The sequence below is a fragment of the Sarcophilus harrisii genome, chromosome 6, assembly GCF_902635505.1.
Source record: "Sarcophilus harrisii chromosome 6, mSarHar1.11, whole genome shotgun sequence".
In the NCBI taxonomy this organism is placed as follows: Eukaryota; Metazoa; Chordata; class Mammalia; order Dasyuromorphia; family Dasyuridae; genus Sarcophilus; species Sarcophilus harrisii.
Genome location: NC_045431.1, coordinates 237,346,255 through 237,369,610, shown reverse-complemented (window position 1 = coordinate 237,369,610; position 23,356 = coordinate 237,346,255). Strand labels below are relative to the sequence as shown.

Genomic DNA, 23,356 nt, shown 5'->3' with positions numbered 1-23,356 from the left:
AGGGATAGATGAAAAAAGATCCCTGATCTATAAATGAATTGCTATACAAAGGGTGGATGGATAGAGACAGAGAAAGGGATGTAGATAACAGATGGAGACAGAGGGCTGGCTAGAGCATTTACTAAGCCCTTGGTAATAGGTCACTGCCAGATCCAAGCCAGCCACTTTCTGCCCTGGAGGAGCTTCCACTCCACTGAGGTATAGGAGCCTTAGAGAGGAGCCAGAGCTAGGGGCAGGCCATGCAGAAGGCTGGGATGGTCTGTGATTCTTCTCATGAGATCGCCACGACTGTGAATGAGAAGGCAGCGCCTTTATTCTGGGGGCTACCTGTGGGCAGCCGCACAGGAACACGCCGGCGGTGGGAGAGCCCGTGGCCTGCGTGGCCGAGCACTCACCTCCTGTGTCCGTGTCGTGGAAGTTGGGATCCAGGCCCCTCTCCAGCATCTTGGAGACCTTCTCCACCGAGTGATGCTGGATGTGGTCCATGCATTTCCTCAGGTTTGTCTGCAGAACCAAAGAGGGACAGTTATTCCTCAGGGAAGTGCTCAAAGGACAGCCAAGGAGCCTTCCCCGCTTTGGCTCTGCCTTCTGGGGGAAGGACGGATGCTGAGGGCCCAGAACAGGGCACAAAAGGCCACAAGCCCCGGAGGCTCCAGGGCCCGACTGTCTCCAGCTGTGGGAGAATCCCACTAGCAGGGAAGGCCTCTCTTCCCCTCCTGCTCCCCAGTAAAGGCTTCTAGGAAGGCCTCAGTCTGCACTCCGGATGCAGCTCATCCCCTGCTCGGCATTAATGCCAGGGGAAAGGAAAACTGGCTATCTGAGAGGTCGGGGGGTCCATCTCCACGGTTATAAAACCACTTATTTATTCCTTACTGTGTACATGGCTCTGCAGGAGACCAGTAAGTCACAAGCCACGTTTTCTACAGTTACACAGAGAGATCCTCACTCAGTCGCCATGTGGGTCGTAAGAACATCCATTTCAGACCTAGTGTATACAGAGCCCAGGCACCAGACTGGCTGAGACCCCGAGGTTCGTTCTGATAAGATTCTGGCTCTGAGGGAAATCCCAGTGGAAGACAGAGGACAGGATATAGACAACTGCACGTTACATGAGACACTCCAGAGGTAAGTACAATATTTAGTCATTCAACAGGCTTTTATTAAGTACTCACTGTCACTCAGGCAGTCAATAAATATTTATTAAGAGCACACTGTGAGAATAAAAAGCTATATTGGGGATTAAAAACAGAAAAAGAAAAAGAAAGAAGCAAAGAAAGAATGAAGAAAGAATGGAGAGGGAGGAAGGGAAGGGGGGAGTGAGGAAGGAAAGGGGGAAAGGGAGGAAAGGGAGGAGAAAGGGAGGGAGAGAGAAAGGGAGGAGAAAGGGAGGGAGAGAGAAAGGAAGGAAGGAAGGAAGGGAGGGAGGAAAGGAGGAAGGGAGGGAGGAAGGAAAGGAGGAAGGAAGAAAGGGAGGAAAGGAGAAAGGAAGGGAGGGAGGGAGGACAGAAGAAAACGAGGGAGGGAGGGAAGGAGGGAGGAAAGGAGGGAGATAAAGTCTGTTTGCTTTAAGGGCTCCTCTGAAAGAGCTCAGCACCTGGCATATATAGGAGGCACTTAATAAATGCCTGTTGGTGTTTTTGCCTTGTCTCTCCATCACTCAGCACAGAGCCTGGAATACCAATGGAGACTTTCTGAGTGTTTGAATATTTTTTGGTCCCATCTCTCCAACTTAGCACCAAGCCTGGAGCCCCGCAGATGCCCAATGTCTGTTGCTTCTTGATCAGTGCTAAGGGGAAACACTCAAGCCCAAGGAAGTCATATCTAGAGCCAACCCACCTTGGTATGGAGCTTGGCTAGCTGCTTCTCATCCAGATTCGCCTGCTTGTACACCCGCCTTTTATACCGGAACTGAGAAAACAAACGGCAGAGCAGACAGAATTTTCCCATGGAGTCTATGTGAGAAAGGTGAGCCCAAAAGCTGACTTCGTTCCTCCCTTTCCCTCCCTCACTCACTCCAGAAGGGAGGGATGCGGGCACACAGCCAGAAATCACATCTTGTTCCAGGGCACCCCAAAATGTCAGCCTCCCAATGGTTTTCCACCAAGGACTCCTGTATCCCAGAAGCGACAATAACCTTCATAATCACTTTCTCTAAAACATCCAGTTCTGTTTTTTCATGCCCCTCAACAGCTAAGATCAAACCTTTGGTCCTAGAAGCCCGGCCCGGTCCCAGAAGCCCAGCCGTCCCCAGCCGTGGCTTTCAGAACAGGCCCACAGGACCTTGATTCTCCTGTGAGCATGCCAGGCCATGTGAGCAGCTCTTTCTTGCCCGGGACCCTTGCTGCCGTGTAGCACCCTTCTTAATTAGGAGGAAGGGCAGAAGTGGGTTAGGGTCACTCGCACCGGGCCCTTCCTCAAGCCAGCCACTCCTGCCCTGCCAGGAGCTCGGCCCTCTGGCTCTGAAGAGGCTATGGATGACCCAGGCTTTTTAGTTTGCCTTTTGTTTATCCCTGGAAACGGAGATGATTCCATGGGGAAAAAAAAAAAATCAGGGCTTATTGTGAATTTCTTCTTTATTATACATGGTTTTTCCTTCCCTCCTTCAAGAACTTTCCACGGACGCCAAGTGCATACGGAGAGAACAGACGGTCCATTGGCACCTGAATACTGGAGCTTAAAACCGGACCAACAGAATATCCGGGGCTGCTTCTAAAGGGTCTGGCCCAGCGGGCGGCAAGGCTGAGCCTAAAAGTCCTACAACAAAGACTTCCCAGGGCTCTCCAGGACAACCCCCTGCCCCCACCGGGAGCCACTCGGGACAAATCCGAATTCCTCCTCGGCAGGGGGTGACGAGACCCAGGGAGGGATTCGAGCCTTGTTTATCTTGGCAGATCAGGGAGTTTCGAGGCAGCTCAGGAAGTGCCCGGGGAGTTTCGGGGCAGAAGGGGCCCGGCTATTCATCCTGGGCCTGATTGGGCCGCAAGGGCTCCAAGCCCCCCTCTCCTATCACCGCCAATGGAGATTAACACATTCCAGCCACATTCCAACTGTGAATGTGCATCGGGAAGGGATCCATTATCAGAAGGAGGGATTACGGAGGACAGAAGGGGGGAGGGTTTGTGGGGAGCCACTGGGGAGGAACAATGGTTTTCTTGAAGCAGTGGGCCCAGCTGCCGCATCCGTTACCCCTCTCGGCCCAGGGGCCCACCCTCCCTGAAAGGTGGGGCCGATGGGCTCAGAGCAGAGAGCAACACCGGCTACTCTCCTGGACCAGAGGCCACACTCGTATCCTCGGACAGCAGGAGGAGGCGGGCGAGGAGCCCTGTAATAAATGGCCCATCAAACTACTTCTAGAGGTGACCAGCAGAGCCCCTGGGAATAAGCTAGGGAGGAAAGAAAGGTGACCTCAAGTAACCGGAAAATTTAGGCCCAGGCCCTACTTGTCCCCTTGTCCTTCTCTGGTAAATTTGGAAATCATGGAGAACATCAGTCTTATCCAAATATTTGCGCCGAAGCCGATGATTAATTTTATGGAGTGCTTTTAAAGCTTGTAAAACTCTCAGCACGTGCTGTCTCCTTTATCCTCCTCACAGTTACCCAGCGAGGAAACACTCTTATTGTCCCCATCTTATAGATAAGGCACAGAGAAATTAATGTAAGTGACTCGCCAACGATCACATAGCCAGAAAGTGTGGGGGGAAGGATCGGAGCTCAGGTTTTCCTGACTCTCTCCCAAAAAGGGTCTGCTTCCTTCTAGGAAAGCCTCAAATCTGGAACCCAAAGGCCTCAGCGGGGGCTTCTCTCCCCTTCCCCCCCACGGCTGCTTTCATCAGGCCCTATTTTCTCCAAGCGAGATACCTCCAGAGAAGGGATTCCTTTGGGCACGTGCTGTGGGTACTCCCGGAGGAGGCGCTCCTCGTCCAAGAACTTCCCGTCTCTCCCATTGCTGGCAGGTTGGAAGAGCCCGTAGTTGAGAACATCCTTGAGACTCTGGTTCAAGGTGCACAGAATCCGCTGCTTTGCCACCCACACAGAAGCATCTGGGTTAAATCGGATGCATTTCTGGTAAGGAGGAAAAAAATACAATTAAGTCTTAGTAACTTCCCGGGGTTAGTGCTGCAAGCAGCTCTCGCGTGGAGGGGACCCAGAAGCCTCTGCTGCGACTCCCTCATGAAGCAGCCTTCGGCTCAGATGGCCACTCTCGAAATTCATGGTAGTGTCTAACAGGAGGAACTGAGCCGGAGGACCCTCTAACACTTTTTATGAGCCCCTCTCCTGATCTGCAAAACAAGAAGCTTGGACTAAATCTGAAATGAGAAATGTGCTAAGGGAAATAAAGGAACAGGTTAGACTACATGAGCCTGCAGAGCTGTTTGCATTTCTTGTCAATAAACAAAGGATCCTCCTTGAGCCAGCACAACCCTCCCCCAGTCATTACAGCCACAGAAAACAGCTGAGTCCCCAGACGCCGGTGGCCCCAGGAAGCCGACCAAGCCTCTCCAAGGAGCATTTCTTCACTTGAGAAATGGAATCTCCAATCTCGTGAGAATGAATGGGAAAGGGGTTTTTGAACCCTGAACGACCAAAAAAAACAGCCATCAGGATTATCATCTCCCTCTTTTGGTTTCTCCCATGAGATTTTAAGCTTCTAGAAGGTAGGGAGACTTTTTCTCTCCTTCCCTGATGCTCTGTATTTAGAATAGAGTAGGTACTTAATAAATGATCATCCATTAAGGTTAAATGAGTGGGAAAATGCAAATAAATTTCCTGGCAACTCTAGGGGGACCTGTGTGAGTTAGCATGGGGATGGGGGACAGGAGAATGGCCTGGTTACCCAAGCGAGGTGCCCTCGGCATTTTTCTGGTCTCAGGGCTCTCACTTTACTACCCAGTAACACATGACACAGACCTTGGGTTCACTCATTCAAATCCCTGTATCCTAGGTACCTACTGTCTACACTGGATGAGCTTCAAAAGCCCGCCATGATGAGGCTTTCGGGGAATGGCTACCACCTGGGTTCGCTCAGAAGGAAATTCATGGCACCTTGCTAAAGTTTCCAGTTCCTTAGATGTGCAGAAACAAAGCGTCATCTTACAGGAAACAAATCTACCCACTGGGACCAGCTGAGGCTGTGAACGTCCTAGAGTTCTATCTTCCTCCTAGAACTCCCCTCCATGTCATGGGAGCTGCTTCCAGGAGATACATGTGGGTCTTGTCAAAGGATGACTCCACACGGGATGGACTCCCCAGCCCCAGAGTGTGTCAGGAGACAGGGCCCCCCACTTGGTTACCCCAACACCCTGGATCTCCAAGAGAGAAGAACAAAAAGCCTGTGATGGAGCGATGGGATGTCCTGAGCCTGAAGCATGTCCCACATGGAACAGTGGCAGAATCACCGGGCTCCAAGTCTGCTAATTCTCCTCAAGTGAAAGACCAGCAGATGGGACTTGCTCCTCCTGCTCCCCTCCCAGGGAGACCACAAAGTGAAGCAGTTTGTTGATAAATGGTTCTCAGCCTATGAACAGCCACCTTAAGACCGGAGGGACAAATGCCCAGGGACACACAGGCTAGGAATCCCCTTTCCTTTTGTCTTTCCCAAGGGCACATCAGGACCACTGCTGTGGACTTTCACTCTTGTATCTGGAGGAGCCAAAGCTCCTTGGGAGCTTGGGAAGAACCCTGCTGGTGGTCATTCCCTTCATCCTGTTGGGCCTCCGGTAACTCACTGAAACTCCCACTCAGTAACGGTAAGAACCTATATTTCACTAGATCTTCAAGATCCTTTGCCTTGGATGGGAGAATAAACTGAAGCTGAGAAAGGCTTCATAACTTGTCCAGGATAACCCAGCCAGGCCAGCATCCAGAGGAAATATCCGCCATTAATGGACTGGCCGCTGTCGCTCGACAAACGTTTGTTAAATGCCCACTGTGTGCCAGCCAGAGTAATAAGCACCAGAGACACAAAGAAAGGCAAAACCCAGGCCCTGCTTTTGAGGAGCTTACAGTCTAGAGGGAGAAAGAACACACAAAAGGAAACTGCAAAGAACACGGGAGAAGGTAATCCACGGGGAGGAGATGGAGATGATCACCCAAGTCCAAAGGGTGCCGCCAGTGAGAAAAGAAAAGATGGCCATCTGGACTCTCTTCCAAGTGGAGGTTCTGATCTGAGGGACAGAGGAGAGGGGCTCACAGTGAGGTGTGAGTGCCAGGGCTGGTGGGGTGCTGCAGGATGAAGAGCTCAGCAAGGAGGGAAATGGTTCAGGAAACTCTTACAGAACTTGACTCTTTAAATAAACAACTTCAGCCTCAAGGGAATTTCAAATTGTGCCCAATTTAAAATCAACTAATAACTATTTTTTAAGCACCTACAGTGTGCAGGGAATTAAGAACCCAAAGTCAGAAATTAAACAACGCCTGCTCCCAAGGAGTTTGTGTCGCCTCCACATTAACACATCACGTGGGAGGACCTGTAATTTCCTCCATTAATCCACAACCTCCCTCTAGCTTCGGCTCTTATAGAATCGCCCAAGGCTCATCAAAGTTGAGGAAACTCTTAATGACTCAGTGAGTGTCAGAGGGTAGAAAGTCATGTCTGGTCGACTCTATTCACTGGACCAACTGACTTCTGAATATGCTGATAAGAGACTTTTAAAACTGAAAGTTTTTTATTAATATTTCTCTTTCTTATAGCATCAAAGCTATTCCAAATACCCCTCCTCCCTCTCCCAGAGAGCTAGAAATATGACAAACTACTTTGAGAGGGGGAAAAAAGTCAGCATAAACTGATGAATAAATGAGAAAAGTTTAAGAATAAATACAATATATAGCACCCGTAGCTCTCCCCCCTCCACAAAGGGACAGTGAGGATATCTTTTCATCCCTCATCTTTCAAGTCCTGGTGATCTTCATGATTTTCTTCTGGACTAACTTTATAAATCAATTTCAGGCTCACTTAGAGTTGAGGGAGATTCATCGAATTCATGGCCCACTTTTTATAAAGATGGAAACTGAGGCCATGAAACAGGAAGAGAAATTAGGTCACGATTGTAAAGCTAGGACATTGGACCCGAGTCAGGGTACGGACCCAGATCCTCTGACCAAAATGTACTTTCCAAGACCACCTGAGAGTTCAGGGAGAGTTTTTCGGAAAGTCTCCCAATGGAGCCTGACCTAGAAATTCACACAGGACAAACTACATGAAGGAAGGATGACGATTTGCTCAGAGCAGGAGCTATAGGTACCTAATGGTGGCAAACTTCAACAGAAAGCATCAGAATGAGGTCTAATCTTAGCCAAAGAACTGCATGCAGCCATGCCCAAAGGGAAAAGGACTGCTCACGCTGGGAAGCCCCGGGAATCTGTCCTAGGACTTAAGGTGTCCAACCCCTTCAGGTAGCAGGTAGTTGGGGTGGGCTTGGAGTCAAGAAGAGCTCAGTTCAGATCGGTTCTCAGCTACTTACCATCGTTACTTGCAAGCTTTGTGACCCCGGGCAAGTTACCTAACCTTTCCCTAGCTCAGTTTCCTCAACTATAAAATGGAGATAATGAGTTACCTCCCTGTATTGTGGTGAGGATCAAATAAGATAATAATTGAAAAGCTAACTTAGCACAGTATCTAGAACATAATTGGTACTTCATAAATCCATCCATTCTTCCTTCCTTCCTTTTTTCTTCCTTCTTTCCTTTCTTTTTTCTTCCTTCCTTCTTTCTTTCCTTCCTTCCTTTTCTCCCTCCCTTCATTTCCTTCCTTTTTTCTTTCTTTATCAATGACTTGAATAAGGACATATCTTTCAGTTTTCCAGATGACACAAAACAGAGGCAAAGTGTACGCAAGAGACTCAAAAAGTCTTCATGGAACCTTGTTCTAATGGATGAGGAAGAGGAAGGCAAGACGCAGACAAAGAGCTTTAGGGGGAAAAAATCTAAGAAAGGAAAGAACTCTTTCTTCTGAGGGAAAGGGCCAATCAGAGAAGACTCCAAGGAAGAGGAGACACCTGAAATGGTCCTGGAAGGAGAAGACAAGTTTTGATGAATGGGTACAAAGAAGCAGTGTGCTTCTAAGAGGAGAGATGACCACTATGAATAAAGAGGCAGCCTGTAAGGAAACCTAATGAGGAGAAATGGCACTTGGATCCCATGAAGTCAACTTCCCCACGAAGAGATGGGGGACCTACTTTAAGTGGAGATGATTTGGGGCTGATGTGTTGAGAAGGCAGCTTGAGCTCTAGATGAGTCTCCCTGAAGGGCTGCCTGGAGAATGAGAGAGGTCATTATCCACTGCCTTCTCTATTCTCCGACTTCATCTGGAGAATTCTCCCTACATTGTGAAAATAAGCAGGGAAGTATCCAGAGGAGGGTAATCACAGCAGGGAAGGGCCTAGAGAGCACCTCAGAGGAGAATGAGCTGAAGGAAGTGGACATGATTCGCATGCCTGGGAGAAGACTCAGAGAAGGACATGAGTTATCTAAAGGGCTGTCCCATGCAGGAAACAGGTCTATTCTGCTAGGCCCAAGGCAGAGCAATCAGCAGCAATGCACAGACAATATCTGGTATACTATAGGTGCTTAATAAATGTGTGTTCTGATACACAGTAACACTTCTTAGTGATTCAGGTTGTCCAAAACTGCAATGAGGTGCTTTAAACAGGTTTATTCCGTTAGACCCAGCAATCAGCAGCAAAGCACAGACAATATCTGGAACACTGTAGGTGCTTAATAAATGTGTATTCTGATATAAAGGAACCCTCCTTAGTGATTCAGGTCGTCCAAAGGTGCAACGAGGTGCCTTGAGAGGGAGTAACTTCACCACCACAGAAGCTTCCAGGCAGAGGCAGGATGACCACTTGTCAGGGATATTACTGAAGATGCAGATGACTTCTGAAGGACAGTGGCCAAAAGACTTGGGTTCGGGTCTCAGTTTTGACAGCCTGCTTCCCTTGAGGTCTCTCTGAGCCTCCATTTCCTTCCGCGGGAACTGAATAAAGGGGGTGAGCCACAGATTCCCCCATGGTTTCTTCTGGCTCTGACCATCTTTGCCATGTCCTTGACAACACGATAATTCTCTAAATTTGCTTAAAACAAGAGCTTCATAATGACTCTTTCAGAGGCAGAGGAAGAATATCTGGGTGACCTTGATAAAGGAGATTTATTCAATTTGGGATAATTAATGCAATTAAGGAACTCTGGGGTTTTTCTTAATTTAGCATTTATCCTCTGATATCAGGTAGAGCAGAAATGAGAGTGGGATACTCTTTAGGTTTGTATTTAGATAAAAGAAAATACTCCATTTGAAAGATAAAGGCTCAATTAGAAACCAAAACCCCTTATCCACTAAGAAAACACCTTTCATACAAAAATAATTGAGATCAAATCCATTACCTGAAAATCAAAGAGCTTCTTCCCCCTGTTTCCTTTTTTCCAAAATGTTTCTGACCTGGACAAATTGGTCCTAAACTATCTTGGGGTCGCAGATTTATACCCAAAAGTGATCTTAGAGGACAGTTTGTTCAATTCTCATTTTACAGAGGGGGAAACTGAGGCCCAGAGTGATCAAGTGATGTCCAAATTTACAAGGAAAGCAAGCTAGAATTCTAACTCAGATCTCCCCTCTCTAAATCTGGGTCTTTCCATCGCCTCTTTGCTGCCTCATGATACTTCTCGAAGAGTCAAATCCCCTATGGGGGCCCATTATGTCATTGAAAGATGAGAACACGCTATTTTAGGATACCTGCTCAAGCTATTTTGGAAATTCTTACTCAGTCGTACCCTACTACCCTGGATAAAACTCATTTCCTCGGAAAGGGCAGAAGGAAGCCTCAGGCAGCAAGGGGGCAGCAGCTGGTATGAAGGCACACAAAGGGTGCCCTCAACAATGAGACCTGAGCTTGCTAACCCCCTCAGGTCTCCTTATCTCCATTTTACAGATAAAGAAAATGAAACTCAAGTAATTAACTGACCCATTCACGGTGGCAAAGTGAGGAAATATTGTCAGAGGCAAGATGTACACCCGTCTCTGCTCCCCACGAGGTCGCTGCTTCCTCTACGGTGACCCCCAATGTCACCTTCTCCCCTCGCATCCCTGGAGGATGCTCACTAGGTCACTCACTCACTGATTCATTCAATATCCATTTCTTGGGGACAGGTTTGAGCCATGAAAAGCTTTAAAAGTATTGGGTAGAGGTTTCCCTGCCTGACAGATGAGAAGGCTGAGGCACTGAGAGATGGGTCAAACCTGCATCAAATTTGGGATCTGGAAACTGACTCACAAGCATCTCCATAGCCAAGCAGAGCGATGGAAGGGAGCTCGATCCTGGGGGTTTGTTTATGTATTTGGAAATGAATGAATAATTTAATATATACATATAAATAAGTAGATAAATGAGCAAATGAAGGAATAATTTAACATAATATATATACATATAAATAAATAAATGAGTGAATAAAGGAATAATTTAATATAATATATATACATACATATAAATAAGTAAATGAGTGAATGAAGTAATGAATGAATGAAAAGTGATTCAGAAGAAGTGAAATGTCTTAGGAACAGGGTAAGACATGAACTTCATGGCCTGGAGAGTGCCATCAGTCCAGTGGGATTTATGGAGTTTTCCTTCTGCAATGGTCCCAGACTCAGAGGCTGCTGTAACCCCCGCAGCTCTCAGAGAAGCTGACCCTCCTCCCTATGACCCCGTTCATCCCTTAGTAGGGTCTGCAGGAACTCAAACAGAGGCACGGACCCAGAAGCACACCAAGTGAAATGTTCTCTCTCAGGGACTGCTGGCCAAACCATTCCTTCCCTAGAAAAGATGAAGCTAATGGGTCACAAAGGGAGGCAGTGAATGAACAGCATTCCGAAATGATTGACAGAGGAGAGAAAGGGGGGGAGAGAGAGAATGAAGGGAAGAAAGGACAAAGAAAGAAGGGGGGAAAGGGAGGAGGAAAAAGGAAAGAGAATGGGAAGGGGAAAGGGTAGAGGAAGCAAGACAGAGGAATATGAGAGAAGGATGGAAGGGGGGAGAAAGGGAGAAGAGAGGAAGATGGGGCTGAGGGAAAAAAGAGGGGTAGAGGATGTGGGGAAGGAAAGGGGAGAAGAAAAGGGAGAGAAGATAGAGGCAGGATGAAATATAGGGATGGGGGGGAAGTCCCATGTAATCTCAGTTCCCATTGCCTTCAGCACAAGACTCAGCCAAATCCCAAAGCTAATCCCAGAGTAATGAGAAATTCCTTTTAAGTGGTTCAGAAGAAATAAGGGGAGGCAAAAGATGGGGGGCAATGGGAAGGAAAGGCCGGGGAGCAATGCAGCCTCCTCCAAGTCTCAGTCCCGTCGGCCGGCCTCTGCCAGAGCTGGGTGTCCGGCACTGGAGGGAGCCAATGGGAGTCTTACTGTTACTCAGCTTAGAACAGCGCCTGGCACACAGTAGGTACTTGGCAAAGGCTGCTTGACTGGCAGAGGCCTGAATTCATGGAAGAACAGGTGAGGGGGATGAGGCTCCACACACTAACGCAGGGAGGGGGCCCAGAGTCTGCAGCTTCCCTGGGACTAATGGAGGGCAGGCGCCCCCTCCGTGATTTCTGGATGTAGAAGGTGCACAGGGCAGCCAAAGGGTGGGGTGGAAGCGGGTGGTCTCGGGTCCCAAGCCGGCTCGCCACCAAACTGCCACAAGACCTTAAAATCAGCTAATCCAATTCAGGTAAAAGATGGAACGAGTCTCAGTCCTAAACTTCTACCTCGTCACTCTTGTGGTACAAGAGTCAAGATGTAGAACTTGCCTTGGAGAAAAGTGGTTCAGACTCACAAAGACCTATGACTAGGCCCAATTCACAGAGGAGGAAACCGGGGCCTAGAGGACCTACTAAGTGAAGGAGAGGGGATTCACACCCAGGGTCTGCTTGACTCCTAGTCACTCACTCTGCGTCCTGAGCCACGGACGCTGCCCCCAGATTTCCTCAAAGGTTTCAGGCTGGGCCATGGCATCCAGGACCCCCACTGCGCCGTCCCAGGGAGCCAAGGGCACGAGCCTGACCCAGGGACAAGTGGCCAGAGGCATTTTCCTCCAGAAGAGCCATAAGCAGAAAGGGAGCTTTGGGGTGGCGCCCTCCACCCCCCCAAGCGCCCGCTGGGCAGGGGTGGGGGCAAGGACCTCTCTGGTGAAAAAGATCCCATGACAAATTCACTTCATGAGTCACTTGCAGGATCCCGTTGTGATTTTAAAAGTCAGCGGCCAGAAGTCAGGAACAGAACACGCCATGGGCAGAGCCGCAAATGGAGCCGATCTTTCTGGAAAGCCGCGGGCAATCGCCCGAGCTAAGGCGCCCAGCTGTTATCTGCTCTGGCCCGAGCACAGCCCCAACGGGTCCCAGACAAAGGGAACGGGCCCGGCGGGGGGCAAATATTCCCAATGGCAATTTTTATTTTTATTTTTGTTCTCTGTGGTTGCAGAACAGTGGAAACAAAGGAGCTGCCCCACGATTAGCAGATGGCTGACTCAGATTTAAAATCGGAATACATTACGTTCCTGCGATGAATTCTGAGAAATTTGGGCAAATTGGTTTGCACTTAGAGAAAAAGAGAGAGAGCCAGGCCGGGGGCCCGTGGGCAGGCTGCTAGGGGACAAGCCAGAAAGACTGGGGTTCAAAGGAAGTCTCGGACACTTAGCTGTGTGGTTTTGGCCAAGGCACCTCATCTCTGCCTCTGTTTCCTCATCTGTAAAATGGGGATATTGATAGAATCTATTACCCAGGGTGGTGAGGAGGAGCAAATGAGATAATTATTGCCACGGTGCTTAGCACACAATAGGTGCTATACAAATGTCAGCTATTGTTGTGGTTTATTGTTACTATTTTTAGTATTGGAGCCCGGGTGCCTAGGATGGCAGTGCTCCCTGGGTACAGGCAGGGAAGCTGTTATCAGCTAGAATCTGGACCAGAAGAGGGAGTCCTCACCCTCACGATCGGACCCTCTCCCTCCACACTTATTAGCACTTTTCTTTTGTATCTATTTGTTTTCCCGTGTCTGGGCCCACGGCAGCTCCGGGCCCAGCCCAGGAGAGGTCTCTGTCTCCCCATCTCCTAGCCTGGTGCCCAACAGATGCCAAGTATTTAATGGAGTTTCCTGAACAGAGCCGGCCTCACGGTCCCCACAGGGGACGCTGAACACCATGCGAAGCCCGCTTCTATGAAATGAACCTTCTCGGTCCCCACGGACCAATGAGGAGTCTTTCCCGCCTCTCGTCTGACAGGGACAGAGATTACAGAATAAGGGACCCCAACGTCACCCGTCTTCACTGAGGCAGTAACTGCTTCTGTCTGTTGTACAGGCCGGGATCAAAGCAGGGGTAGGGGAGATTGGGGGGGGGGGGGGAACATCGGTAATTCACAGGACCATGAAAAGCAAAAGGCAAAAATCACAAAACCAAAAGAAAATCGATGAAGGGAGGGCGGCTCCGGGAGTCCCACATCCCTCAGAAACAGTGGCTCCAAACCTGGAGGGGGTTGGCTCAGAGGGGGGGGTGGGGGGGTGGGGGGGAGGGTGGCGGAAGGGAAGGCCAGTGGGGATCCCAGGGGACAAGCAAAAGGAGAACAGGAGACCCAAAGAACAGGCCACAGCCCCAGAACGACCAAGGGACGTGATCAAGAGGGAGGGACATGATGTCTCTGTCTCACCCCCACCAACTGCATTTTACCTCTGCAAATCCCCAGGTAGAGACGCAGCACAGCTGGCGGCCATTTCCCATAAAGCCACAAATTCAGAGGTGCTTGTGTCTCTGTGGGTGACAGGTGGGGTCCCACAGTGGGGGCGTGGAGGTAAGGGGAGGCTGACCTCGAGGCCAGTGGGAATCCTGCCCTCACTAACTCTGGCAGGACATCAGAGAGCAGAGAGCCTGGCAGGACACGGTGTCTGGGGCTGGGGACCAGTCGGAATTGTGTTTGACAGCAGGTTCTAAGAACACGCCTCCCACCTAAAGATGCTCTTGATGGACGGAGCTCCCCCTTCTCCTGGGGGCAGGAGGGGAGTCTGTGCCGTGAATATTCTCCCCGAGACCAGCGGGTTCTCCTGCAGCCTCTGGCCTCGTGAGCCGTGGATGGGAGCCACAGCCTCGAATGCCAGGATCCCTCCCGGCAGGGCCTCCTTCCAGAAAACATTAACAGAACCCCGAGATGTATTGACTTTGGCACAAGCGGGGGCTCTGCAAACAGGCAAGACGACTGTGGCTGTTCTGAGCCCAGAGTCAGCACAATAGAAGGCATTGTGAGCATGGAACAGCGGGCAGCCCTGGGGAACAAAGGGCTCCCACCCACCTTCCCTCAGCCAATCTGAGGTCCTCGGTGGGCCCGGCACCTCAGGGATGGGCCCCGGACTCGTCTGGGGCAGGCAAAACTCCCCCCGAGTCAGGAAAACATCTGGCTGGGCCACGGGCCCTGTCCTCGGGAAGCTGACGGCAAAGCTCCTCTCACAGCCGGTCCCAGCATGGGAAGCTTCAAGGGATCCAGGGCTTGGCCAAGCAGGAGAAACTGGGGCCCGGAGAATCCTCTGCCCACAGTAACCTGGTAGCAAGAGGCCAAACTTCAGGCCCTGGGGGAACGTGCGGGAAGCCTTCTACCTTCCTGTTTGGGACCCCCAGCCAGGAGGCCACACTTTCCCTGGGTGTGGGAGTCCCTCCGCCAACAGTCGTTTATTAAGCACTTGCTTTGTGCCAAGTAAAGAAGGGCAAAATCATTCTCCCCCTCCAGGAGTCTGAGGGAAATGGCTACGAATGTCCAAGATGTGACAGGATAAATTATCATCCCTTTACAGGGAAGAAGCCATCCAGAAGGGAATGAATAAGGGGCCCCTGCTATGTGACGCCGGGGTTTGAGCAGACGAGGGATCTCAGAATCTGGTCTCAGAACCAAAAAGCATCCCGGGAGTACGGACAAGGGGAAAGGAACGATCCCTGAAATCCAGACTTCGGGCCCATTTCTCACTTCCAAGATTCCAAAAGGAGAGAAGAGGGAAGACTGTGCAATTCCGTGCTTCTTTGTGTGTGGGGATTCAGAAACATCCCTGGCCCTCATGACCGGGTAATTGGGAGGGAGAATTCAGTGCCTTTTCCCACAGTGCGCTCACGCGCAGGGACAGATCACAGATGATCTAGCTCGTGATGGATATGGAGCTGAGGAAGCCCAGAAAGTCTAAAGTCCCGTGATTCCCTGCAGCCTGAATCAAGGAGTTCTGCATGCAGGGCACCATTTCCTAGAGCTCCTGAAGTGTCCTGCTCAATGAGGCTGTCGGTACTTAACTGCATCATCTATCTCACAATCAATTGGATTTAATGGAAAGGAAATTCTGAATTTAGCATCTGTGGACAAGGGATCAAATTTTGGTCCAGATCTTTACGCACCTTGTGACTCTGGAGAAACCACTTCCTCTCTCTCTCCCTTCCCATTCCTTCCAAGTATAGACATGAGAGGATTTGATGGAAGAAGAGGTCAATTTAATTTAGGAAACGTTTACTAGGTGAAGCTAGGTGGCGCAGTGGGTAGAGCACTAGACATGAAGCAGGAAGACTTATTTTCATGGGTTCAAATCCAGCCTCAGACATTTACTAGATAAGTGACCCTGGGGCAAGACACTTCATCCGGCTTCCCTCAGTTCCTTATCTGTAAAATGGGCTGGAGAAAGAAACAGCAAACCAATCCAGTATCTTCTCCAAATGGGGTTAGGAAGAATTGGACATGACTGGGACGACTCCATAAGGACAATCCAACATGTTCTGCAGGAATTCAGGGATTGGATGAAAATCCTCGCTCTGCTCCCTAATTGTTGGGAATGTTTTCCCCTTCCCTCTGGCCTCAGGATCCCTATCTATAAAGTGGGGGGAGGACAGGGTAACTGCTAAGCTTTCTTCCACTGCAGATTCTCCAAATCTACCATCCCACATGCTCAATGTCCGCTAACTCTGGGCGCTGTCCAAGGTTCTGGGACTAAGCCACAAACAAAGCGATTGCCATGTACAGTCTAAGAAGGGGAACAGAACAGGCCCAGAGCTAAGAAAACACAAAGTATACACAACACAAAGTGATTACAAGAGATAAAGAGGGCTCTCAGCTGGCAAGGGGAGAAAACCAGCTAGCACCTGAGCTGGTTTCTGAAGGCATTTTCTCTCTGAAGTTGCTTTGAGCTCTAAATCCTATTATCTCCAGGAATCTTTTGATTTTGCACAGAATGGTCCCCCTTTCCCAGGGAGAGACAAAGTTAACCTGTTTGGCTCTGATGCACATGTGACCTTGGATACTACTATCTTCCATTTCCCAGGATCCTCATCCATATAATGAGGTTTCCAAGGTTCCTGGTGTTGACTCATGATCCGCTGATTTTATGATCTATTTACTTCCAGAGTAAATTTAACCAAATCCTTGATAATCAAAACAAAATTTACGTGAAAATAAGAGTTGGCCCTGGGCCCCAGGGAAGATCAAGGACATAGGGAGACAGGTAGGCAATTAAAAACTTCAAACAAACCAACTAAGCCCACGCCAATGGAATATGAAGTCTTTGGGAGCCAGGACTGTGTCCTTTTGGGGTATGTGCTCTCAGCATCTGGCACAGCACCTGGCACAATGTCACAGCTTAAGAAATGCTTCTGAAGTGAAATCACAAGTCATCTTTGACAACCTTCGTTATGAAGTCAAGAGATGGAAATATTTCTTATATTTTTATCTAGGATGACTCGGGGGTCTTGTCTACACTGTACAAAGCAGAATGAGAGCCACTTGATGGATTTGGACTGATAGCACTGACTGAAGAGACATTGAGCTGCTGCTGCTACTACTACCACTATTATTATTACTATTATTGCTCCTATTACTACCGCTAGTGCTACTATTAGTACTATTGCTACTGCTGCTACTACTATTCTATTACTACTACTACTGCTACTCTTATTACTATTGCTACTGCTACTACTATTACTACAACTACTGCTACTATTATTACTATTGCTACTACTATTACTATTACTATGACTACTGCCACTATTACTATTGCTACTACTATTACTACAACTACTGTTACTATTATTACTATTGCTACTGCTACTATTATTATTGCTACTACTATTACTACAACTACTGTTACTATTATTACTATTGCTACTGCTACTATTATTGCTATTGGTACTACTACTATTACTACTACTACTGCTACTATTATTACTATTGCTACTGCTACTACTACTATTACTATTACTCCTGCTACTGCTACTATTATTACTATTACTACTACTACTGCTTACTATTGCTGCTGCTACTACTATTATTGCTACTACTGTTACTATTATTACTATTGCTACTACTACTATTACTACTACTACTGCTACTATTATTACTATTGCTACTACTACTATTATTATTACTACTGCTACTATTATTACTATTGCTACTGCTACTACTACTATTACTATTACTCCTGCTACTGCTACTATTATTACTATTACTACTACTACTGCTTACTATTGCTGCTGCTGCTACTATTACTACTACTACTGTTACTATTATTACTATTGCTACTACTACTATTACTACTACTACTGCTACTATTATTACTATTGCTACTACTACTATTATTATTACTACTGCTACTATTATTACTATTGCTACTGCTACTACTACTATTACTATTACTCCTGCTACTGCTACTATTATTACTATTACTACTACTACTGCTTACTATTGCTGCTGCTGCTACTATTAATACTACTACTGTTACTATTATTACTATTGCTACTACTACTATTACTACTACTACTGCTACTGTTATTACTACTGCTACTATTATTACTATTGCTACTACTACTATTATTATTACTATTGCTACTATTATTACTATTGCTACTGCTACTACTACTACTACTATTACTACTGCTACTGCTACTATTATTACTATTGCTACTGCTGCTGCTGCTGTTACTTGAATAGGATAATAACAGCACAGAATAAAGTACTATATTAATTGGTTTCTCTACTTTGGGGGTTCAAAAGCTAATGATTCCTGAAAAACTCTGAGACCTTTCAGAGGCTATATTAGAACTATGTTCACAATAGTACAAAGACATTTTAATTCATAATACAATAAATATGAATAGATAAAACCACATAAAGAAAATCTCTTTGGGAGCATTTAATTATTTTTAAGAGTGTAAAGGAGTCCAGAGATCAAAAAGTTTAAGAACTGCTGTTCTGAGGAAAGGAGGAATTTAGAAAAGGAAGAGCAGGACCCAGGTCACAGAGATGCCAGAAGTTTAAATCACAGAATAAGAGCTAACAGTTATGCTTACTATGTGCTAAATGCTTTACAATTATTATCTCAATTGCTCCTCACAACAATCTGCAGGCAGGGCAGATGCTATTATTGCTCCCATTTTACAGGTAAGAAAACGGAGGTAGTTAGAGGTTAATCAGCTTGCCCAGGGTCATATAGCTAGATCTGAATTCAAGTCTTCTGGAGTCTTGGCCCTGTGTTCTCCCCTATGCCATCAGAGCTGGAAGCGACCTCAGAGGCATGTAATCCAGTTTATACCTAACTCTGTTCTCCATGTCATCCGGAGGGATTTTTGCTTATTGATGTAGGATGAGGGGCAGCCCCTCCCCGTCTGGGACAACTCTAGTTTTAGGATATTTTTCAATAACTGAAACTTGGAGCTTTTCTTTCTTCCCAGTCCTGCCCTCAGAGCCAAGCAGATCAGAGGAAAGGCAGCCCACTGGTAATAGAAACCATGCTGAATTTGGTGACCAAGGATCTGGATTCAAATCCAGCTCCACCTCCTCCTACTGGAACCTCTGCCAGCCAGGTCACTTTTGGCTCCTCCGTAAAGGGCCAGGGCTGGGCAGGATGGCCGTGCAGCCTGGGCTCTGAAGACGCTCTAAGACCCAGTTCTCTGACTGTTAGAGGGGGTCTCAAGCTGAGAGAGAAGGAAGAGGAATGGAAATGACCGGGCCCGAGAGCAACGCCAGCAGCTGGGCAAGGGCAGAGACTGCGGTGGGCACAGACCCCCCCCCCGTCCAGTGTCCTCGGGGAGGGAGACAAGACCTTCCTTAGCCAATCCCGGAGGCACAGACCCACCCCCTGCACTGGCCATGTCCTTCCAAATTTTACCGTCTGCTGCAGGTCCTGGATGATGACGCGGATGACCAGAGTGTTGTCCTGGCTCTCCTCCATCTTGACCGTGGGCTTCTCCGAGGTCGCCCGGATGGTGTCATAGATGGTTTCCTCTTTGGAGCTGTCCGACTCGGACTCCATCGAATAATCGGAAAAGCTCTGGGCCATCTCATCTTCGCTGGACGTGGGACTCCGCGGCATGGCTCCGAAGCTGTCTTGTCTCCTCCTGTCTTAGAATAAAGCCAAAAGGACAAAGCAGAAACACATTTTAAAATTTGGGAAAGCAGGAAACAACATTTTCAACAACTCAGAAATCTCTTTTTTACTTCCTATTTATGTTTATAAGACTTATTTCTGTCTTCCCTTCCTTTACTCCCCTTCCCCCCATCCCTCAAGTGTTAGGGCCATGGAGCAAAGGAGTAGCTTGAACATTTCTCTAAAAGTCAAGGCTTGGTCCAACCAAAGTGTCCAACAAAAAGAAACCCATGGTCCAGGGCACAGGCATGTGGTGCTCTCAGTCCTGCACTGAGCATCTTAACACCAATTTAATTCAATGTAATTTAACAAACATGGAGGATCTCCCGTATGTAAGAAGCCATGCTAGCTGATAAGAACACAAAGAAGTAAAGGAAGCAGATCTTAGCCTCAATAAACTCACATTCTAAAGGGGTACAGTGGGGAACGTGTAATACTAAGTGCAATATAAACACAAGAAAAATAAATTTCAATAATCAGAGCCGACATCGATATAGCATCTTAAGGTTTTCTTAAAGTGTTTTACATCTGATATCTCACATCATCCTTACAACCCTGTGAGTTAGGTCCCATTATTATCCTCATTTTACAGTTTAAGAAACTGAGGCAGAGGCTCACAGACTTACTCGGAGTCACACTGTAAGTGTCCAAGACAAGAACTAAACCCAGGTCTTTCCTGACCATAAATCCCACACGCTATCCAGTGTGTCACCTGTTTTGCACATGAAAAAGAGGAAAGAAGAAGGGAAGGAAGGAAGAGGGGGAGAGAGAGAGAGAGAGAGAGAGAGAGAGAGAGAGAGAGAGAGAAGGTGAGAGGCAGAGAGAGGAAGACAGGGAAAGAGACAGAGGAGAGAGGCAGAGAGAGGAGAAGAGAGGGAGAAGGAGAAGGAGAGGGAGAGGGGGAGGGGGAAGGAGAGAGACAAAGAGAGAGAGAGAGCTGTCTTGTCTCCTCCTGTCTTAGAATAAAGCCAGAACAAAGACAGAGACAGAGAGATAGAGAGGAGGGAAAGAGAGACAGACAGATAGAGAGGGGAAACAGCAGGGCAGGCAGAGACAGAGCTAGGCAAAATTAGAATAAAATTCACTTAAGCGAATGAAATATGTAGGATTTCAAAAAAAATAATGAAAAAACTAGAAAAGACGTGAGAATAGTTCTTCACAGCTCAAAATAAAGCAGTAATCACCAGGATATTTGGTCATGAGAAAAAATAGAAAAGTAAATCAATGGAACAGGCTAAATAAGAAAGCATTTTAAAAATTGACTCAATACTCCAATTACTGCTAAATCCATGAACATCACTGACTTGGGGAAAAGCTCCCTATTAAGATATGCTGAGGAAACAAAAAAGCAGTTGGGCAAAATTAGGTTTAAAGCAACAGCTTACACCACATGCCACAGTAAACTCAAAATGGATATAGCCTTAAAGGACATGTAATTAAAAATATAAGGGAACAAGATGTCAAAGCTTTTCTAGCAATGGCCAAGAGGAGAATTTTTAATCAATCAAGGCATAAAGGGAATCGTGAAAGATCAAAACCGGTTCATTTTGATTATATAAAATTAAAAAGTAGTGGGGATCAGGGCTAGAGAGAGAATGACCACTTGTCTTATGCAAGTTTAAGAGGGAACATCCGGTTGGGAAGGCCAGGAGGCAGTTGGTTGGCTACAGAATCTGAACTCGGGAGACTAGGACTGCACCTCTCTCTCTGGGCACATCAGCATAGAGATAATTACCTCTCCAGGAGGTTCTCTAGGCGAGAAACAGACAAAGAGAGAGGCTCTCAGTGGAGACTGACAGGGAGGGGTTTGGCAAGAAGCAGGAGAAACAAGAGAGAACCATGCATGAAAACAAAGAATTTGGGAGGAAAACCAAGCAAGGGCTCACTACAACAGGATAGAAGGTTGAGGACCTAATGTTGAGCAGTTACTATGGGAAGAGAGAAGGGACAGATACAGAGTCAGGAAGAAGAGGATGAGAAATTTTGCTCCTTGAATTGAAGGTAAGGGAGAGTGACTGAAGTGTGGGTGAGAAGTGGGGTGACAGGCTGGAGTACCCTAAGACAAATGGGAACCCCACTTTCCTGGGCCTCACGCTAACCCTCCCAACTCAGCATTCTGCAAGAGAAATCAATTCAGAAACTCCCAGCTTCTCAGACCATCCCAGCTGTAGGACATCACACATGCTGGGTAACCTCATTCACCTTTGTTTTAGCTTCTTTTTAGTCATTTGCTCGTCCCTTAGATGGTGAGCTTCCTGATCCATTTTATGCTTTTCTTCGATTTCCAACATTTAGCCCATTGCTTAGCCCATAAGGGAAACCCAACAAAAGTTTATTGATTATTATTGAGCTTGAGATGCTTATGGGAGAGACAGGGGACGATCCCAAGCAAGCCAAGGACTTTGCGTGTGCACTTCCTTTCACCCCAGCAGATCTGTGTGCCGATTTCTGTTTGATCCCAGCTAATCCTGTAATCAATTTCCCTCCCTTGGAGCATATATTGAGTCAAAGTAGGGGCAGGAGAAAGTGGCCACCATGTGCTCTTGTACAAAGAGTTGTCCTTGGAGAGCCAAGGGCCAGGCTCTTTTCCCAGCTCCTCTTCTTGCTTCCTCAGAAACCACCACAGATAAATCACCAGCTCCTTTGTTCTCCGCAGTAAACGATGAGCCTGGACTTGAAGATCTCAAAGTCATGTAATCTTGGAAAGCAGCAATGTAATTATGTCTGCTCCCACTAATCTACAGTCACCCCACAGAGAAAACAGAGCTGATGCACCACTTTCCACCCACTAGAAACACAGAAGAGCAGGTAAGGACAACAATCTGAGACACAGAGCAGGCTCTTCGTTTGTGGGATGAGGATGCTGGACCCGAGCAGATGGCTGAAGGCTCCACGCAGATCTACTTCACCCCCCGGACAAGTCCCATAGGAAAAGTCCCAGGAAAAGGTCCCCCAGATGCCATACTAGAGGCAATGGGTGCAGTGTGGGAGCACAGGTGGGAGTGGGGGAGCCACTTTTCTGGATTTTCATATGAGGAAAGTTAAGAAGGAAAAGCCAGTGGGCACCAGATGGTTCCATTCTCACAGTAGATATAGAGACCATCTTTTCTAGATCCAGAATCATCCTTTCCCTCAGTGCCATGGGCAAGTCCTCTGCTAGGAGGGCCAAAGAATAGAGGATTAAAACCCCACAGATTTATAGCTAGAGGGGACCCCGAGCCTCCCATCTCATAGATGAGGAGACCAAGGCTCCGGAAGGGTTAAAGTCACACAGATGTCAAGGCCAGGAGTTGAGCCTCCTTTCTACCAGTCACATCAAATGGACCCCAGGGGGGACAGGGAGCAAGTGGGACAGACTTGGGTGACTGGAGCTGAAAGGCGACCCAAGTGATTTAAATGAGCTCCTGCTTAAAAGCGCCATAATGGAAACCATAAAAAGGGGTCCGAACACCTTCCAATTGGGAATTTCATGACTGGCTGGCTACAAATCAACCAGGGCCTCCTGGGGAGGCTCAGAAACACTGCAGTGGCCACATCTCTGCAGGTAAAAGCTGCTGCAGGAAGCCCGGCCTCAGCAGCCAGGACAAAGGGGCCACTCTGGGCCCACTCACCAAGCAGCCTCAAGGCACAGGAGCCAATTTCCAAAATAATTGCGCCTTTGCTTAGCCCCATCACAGAAAAAAGAGGGGGTGCAATGAAATCCTCAACCCCAGAACACCTGTGAAAAGAAGGGTGAACCTGACCAAGATCCCAACCCAGGGGTCTGAACCTGACTGAGATCCCAACCCGTGAGTCTGAACCTGACTGAGATCCCAACCCGTCTACATCCTCCCCCAGGCTCTGTCCTCTCATTGAGACTTTCTTTCAGACAGCCAGGGTCAGGCTCATGTCAGCTTCCACATCACCTGGCCAGAATTTTCCTGTTATTTAAATCACAGCCTCCTAGCGTTAGAGCGGGCC

The 23,356-nt window shown here is 47.8% G+C and overlaps 1 protein-coding gene across 1 annotated transcript in view; it reads right to left on the bottom strand.

The window, feature by feature from the left end:
• SHANK2 (SH3 and multiple ankyrin repeat domains 2) overlaps positions 1-23,356 on the bottom strand; it is a 539,915-nt gene that overhangs the window by 468,793 nt on the left and 47,766 nt on the right. The window contains exons 2-5 of the mRNA XM_031943606.1: positions 19,139-19,367; positions 3,859-4,062; positions 1,837-1,908; positions 396-504 (exon numbers count right to left, since the gene is read on the bottom strand). Coding sequence (XP_031799466.1) covers positions 396-504; positions 1,837-1,908; positions 3,859-4,062; positions 19,139-19,367 — 614 coding nt within the window. The remainder of the gene's footprint in view (positions 1-395; positions 505-1,836; positions 1,909-3,858; positions 4,063-19,138; positions 19,368-23,356) is intronic.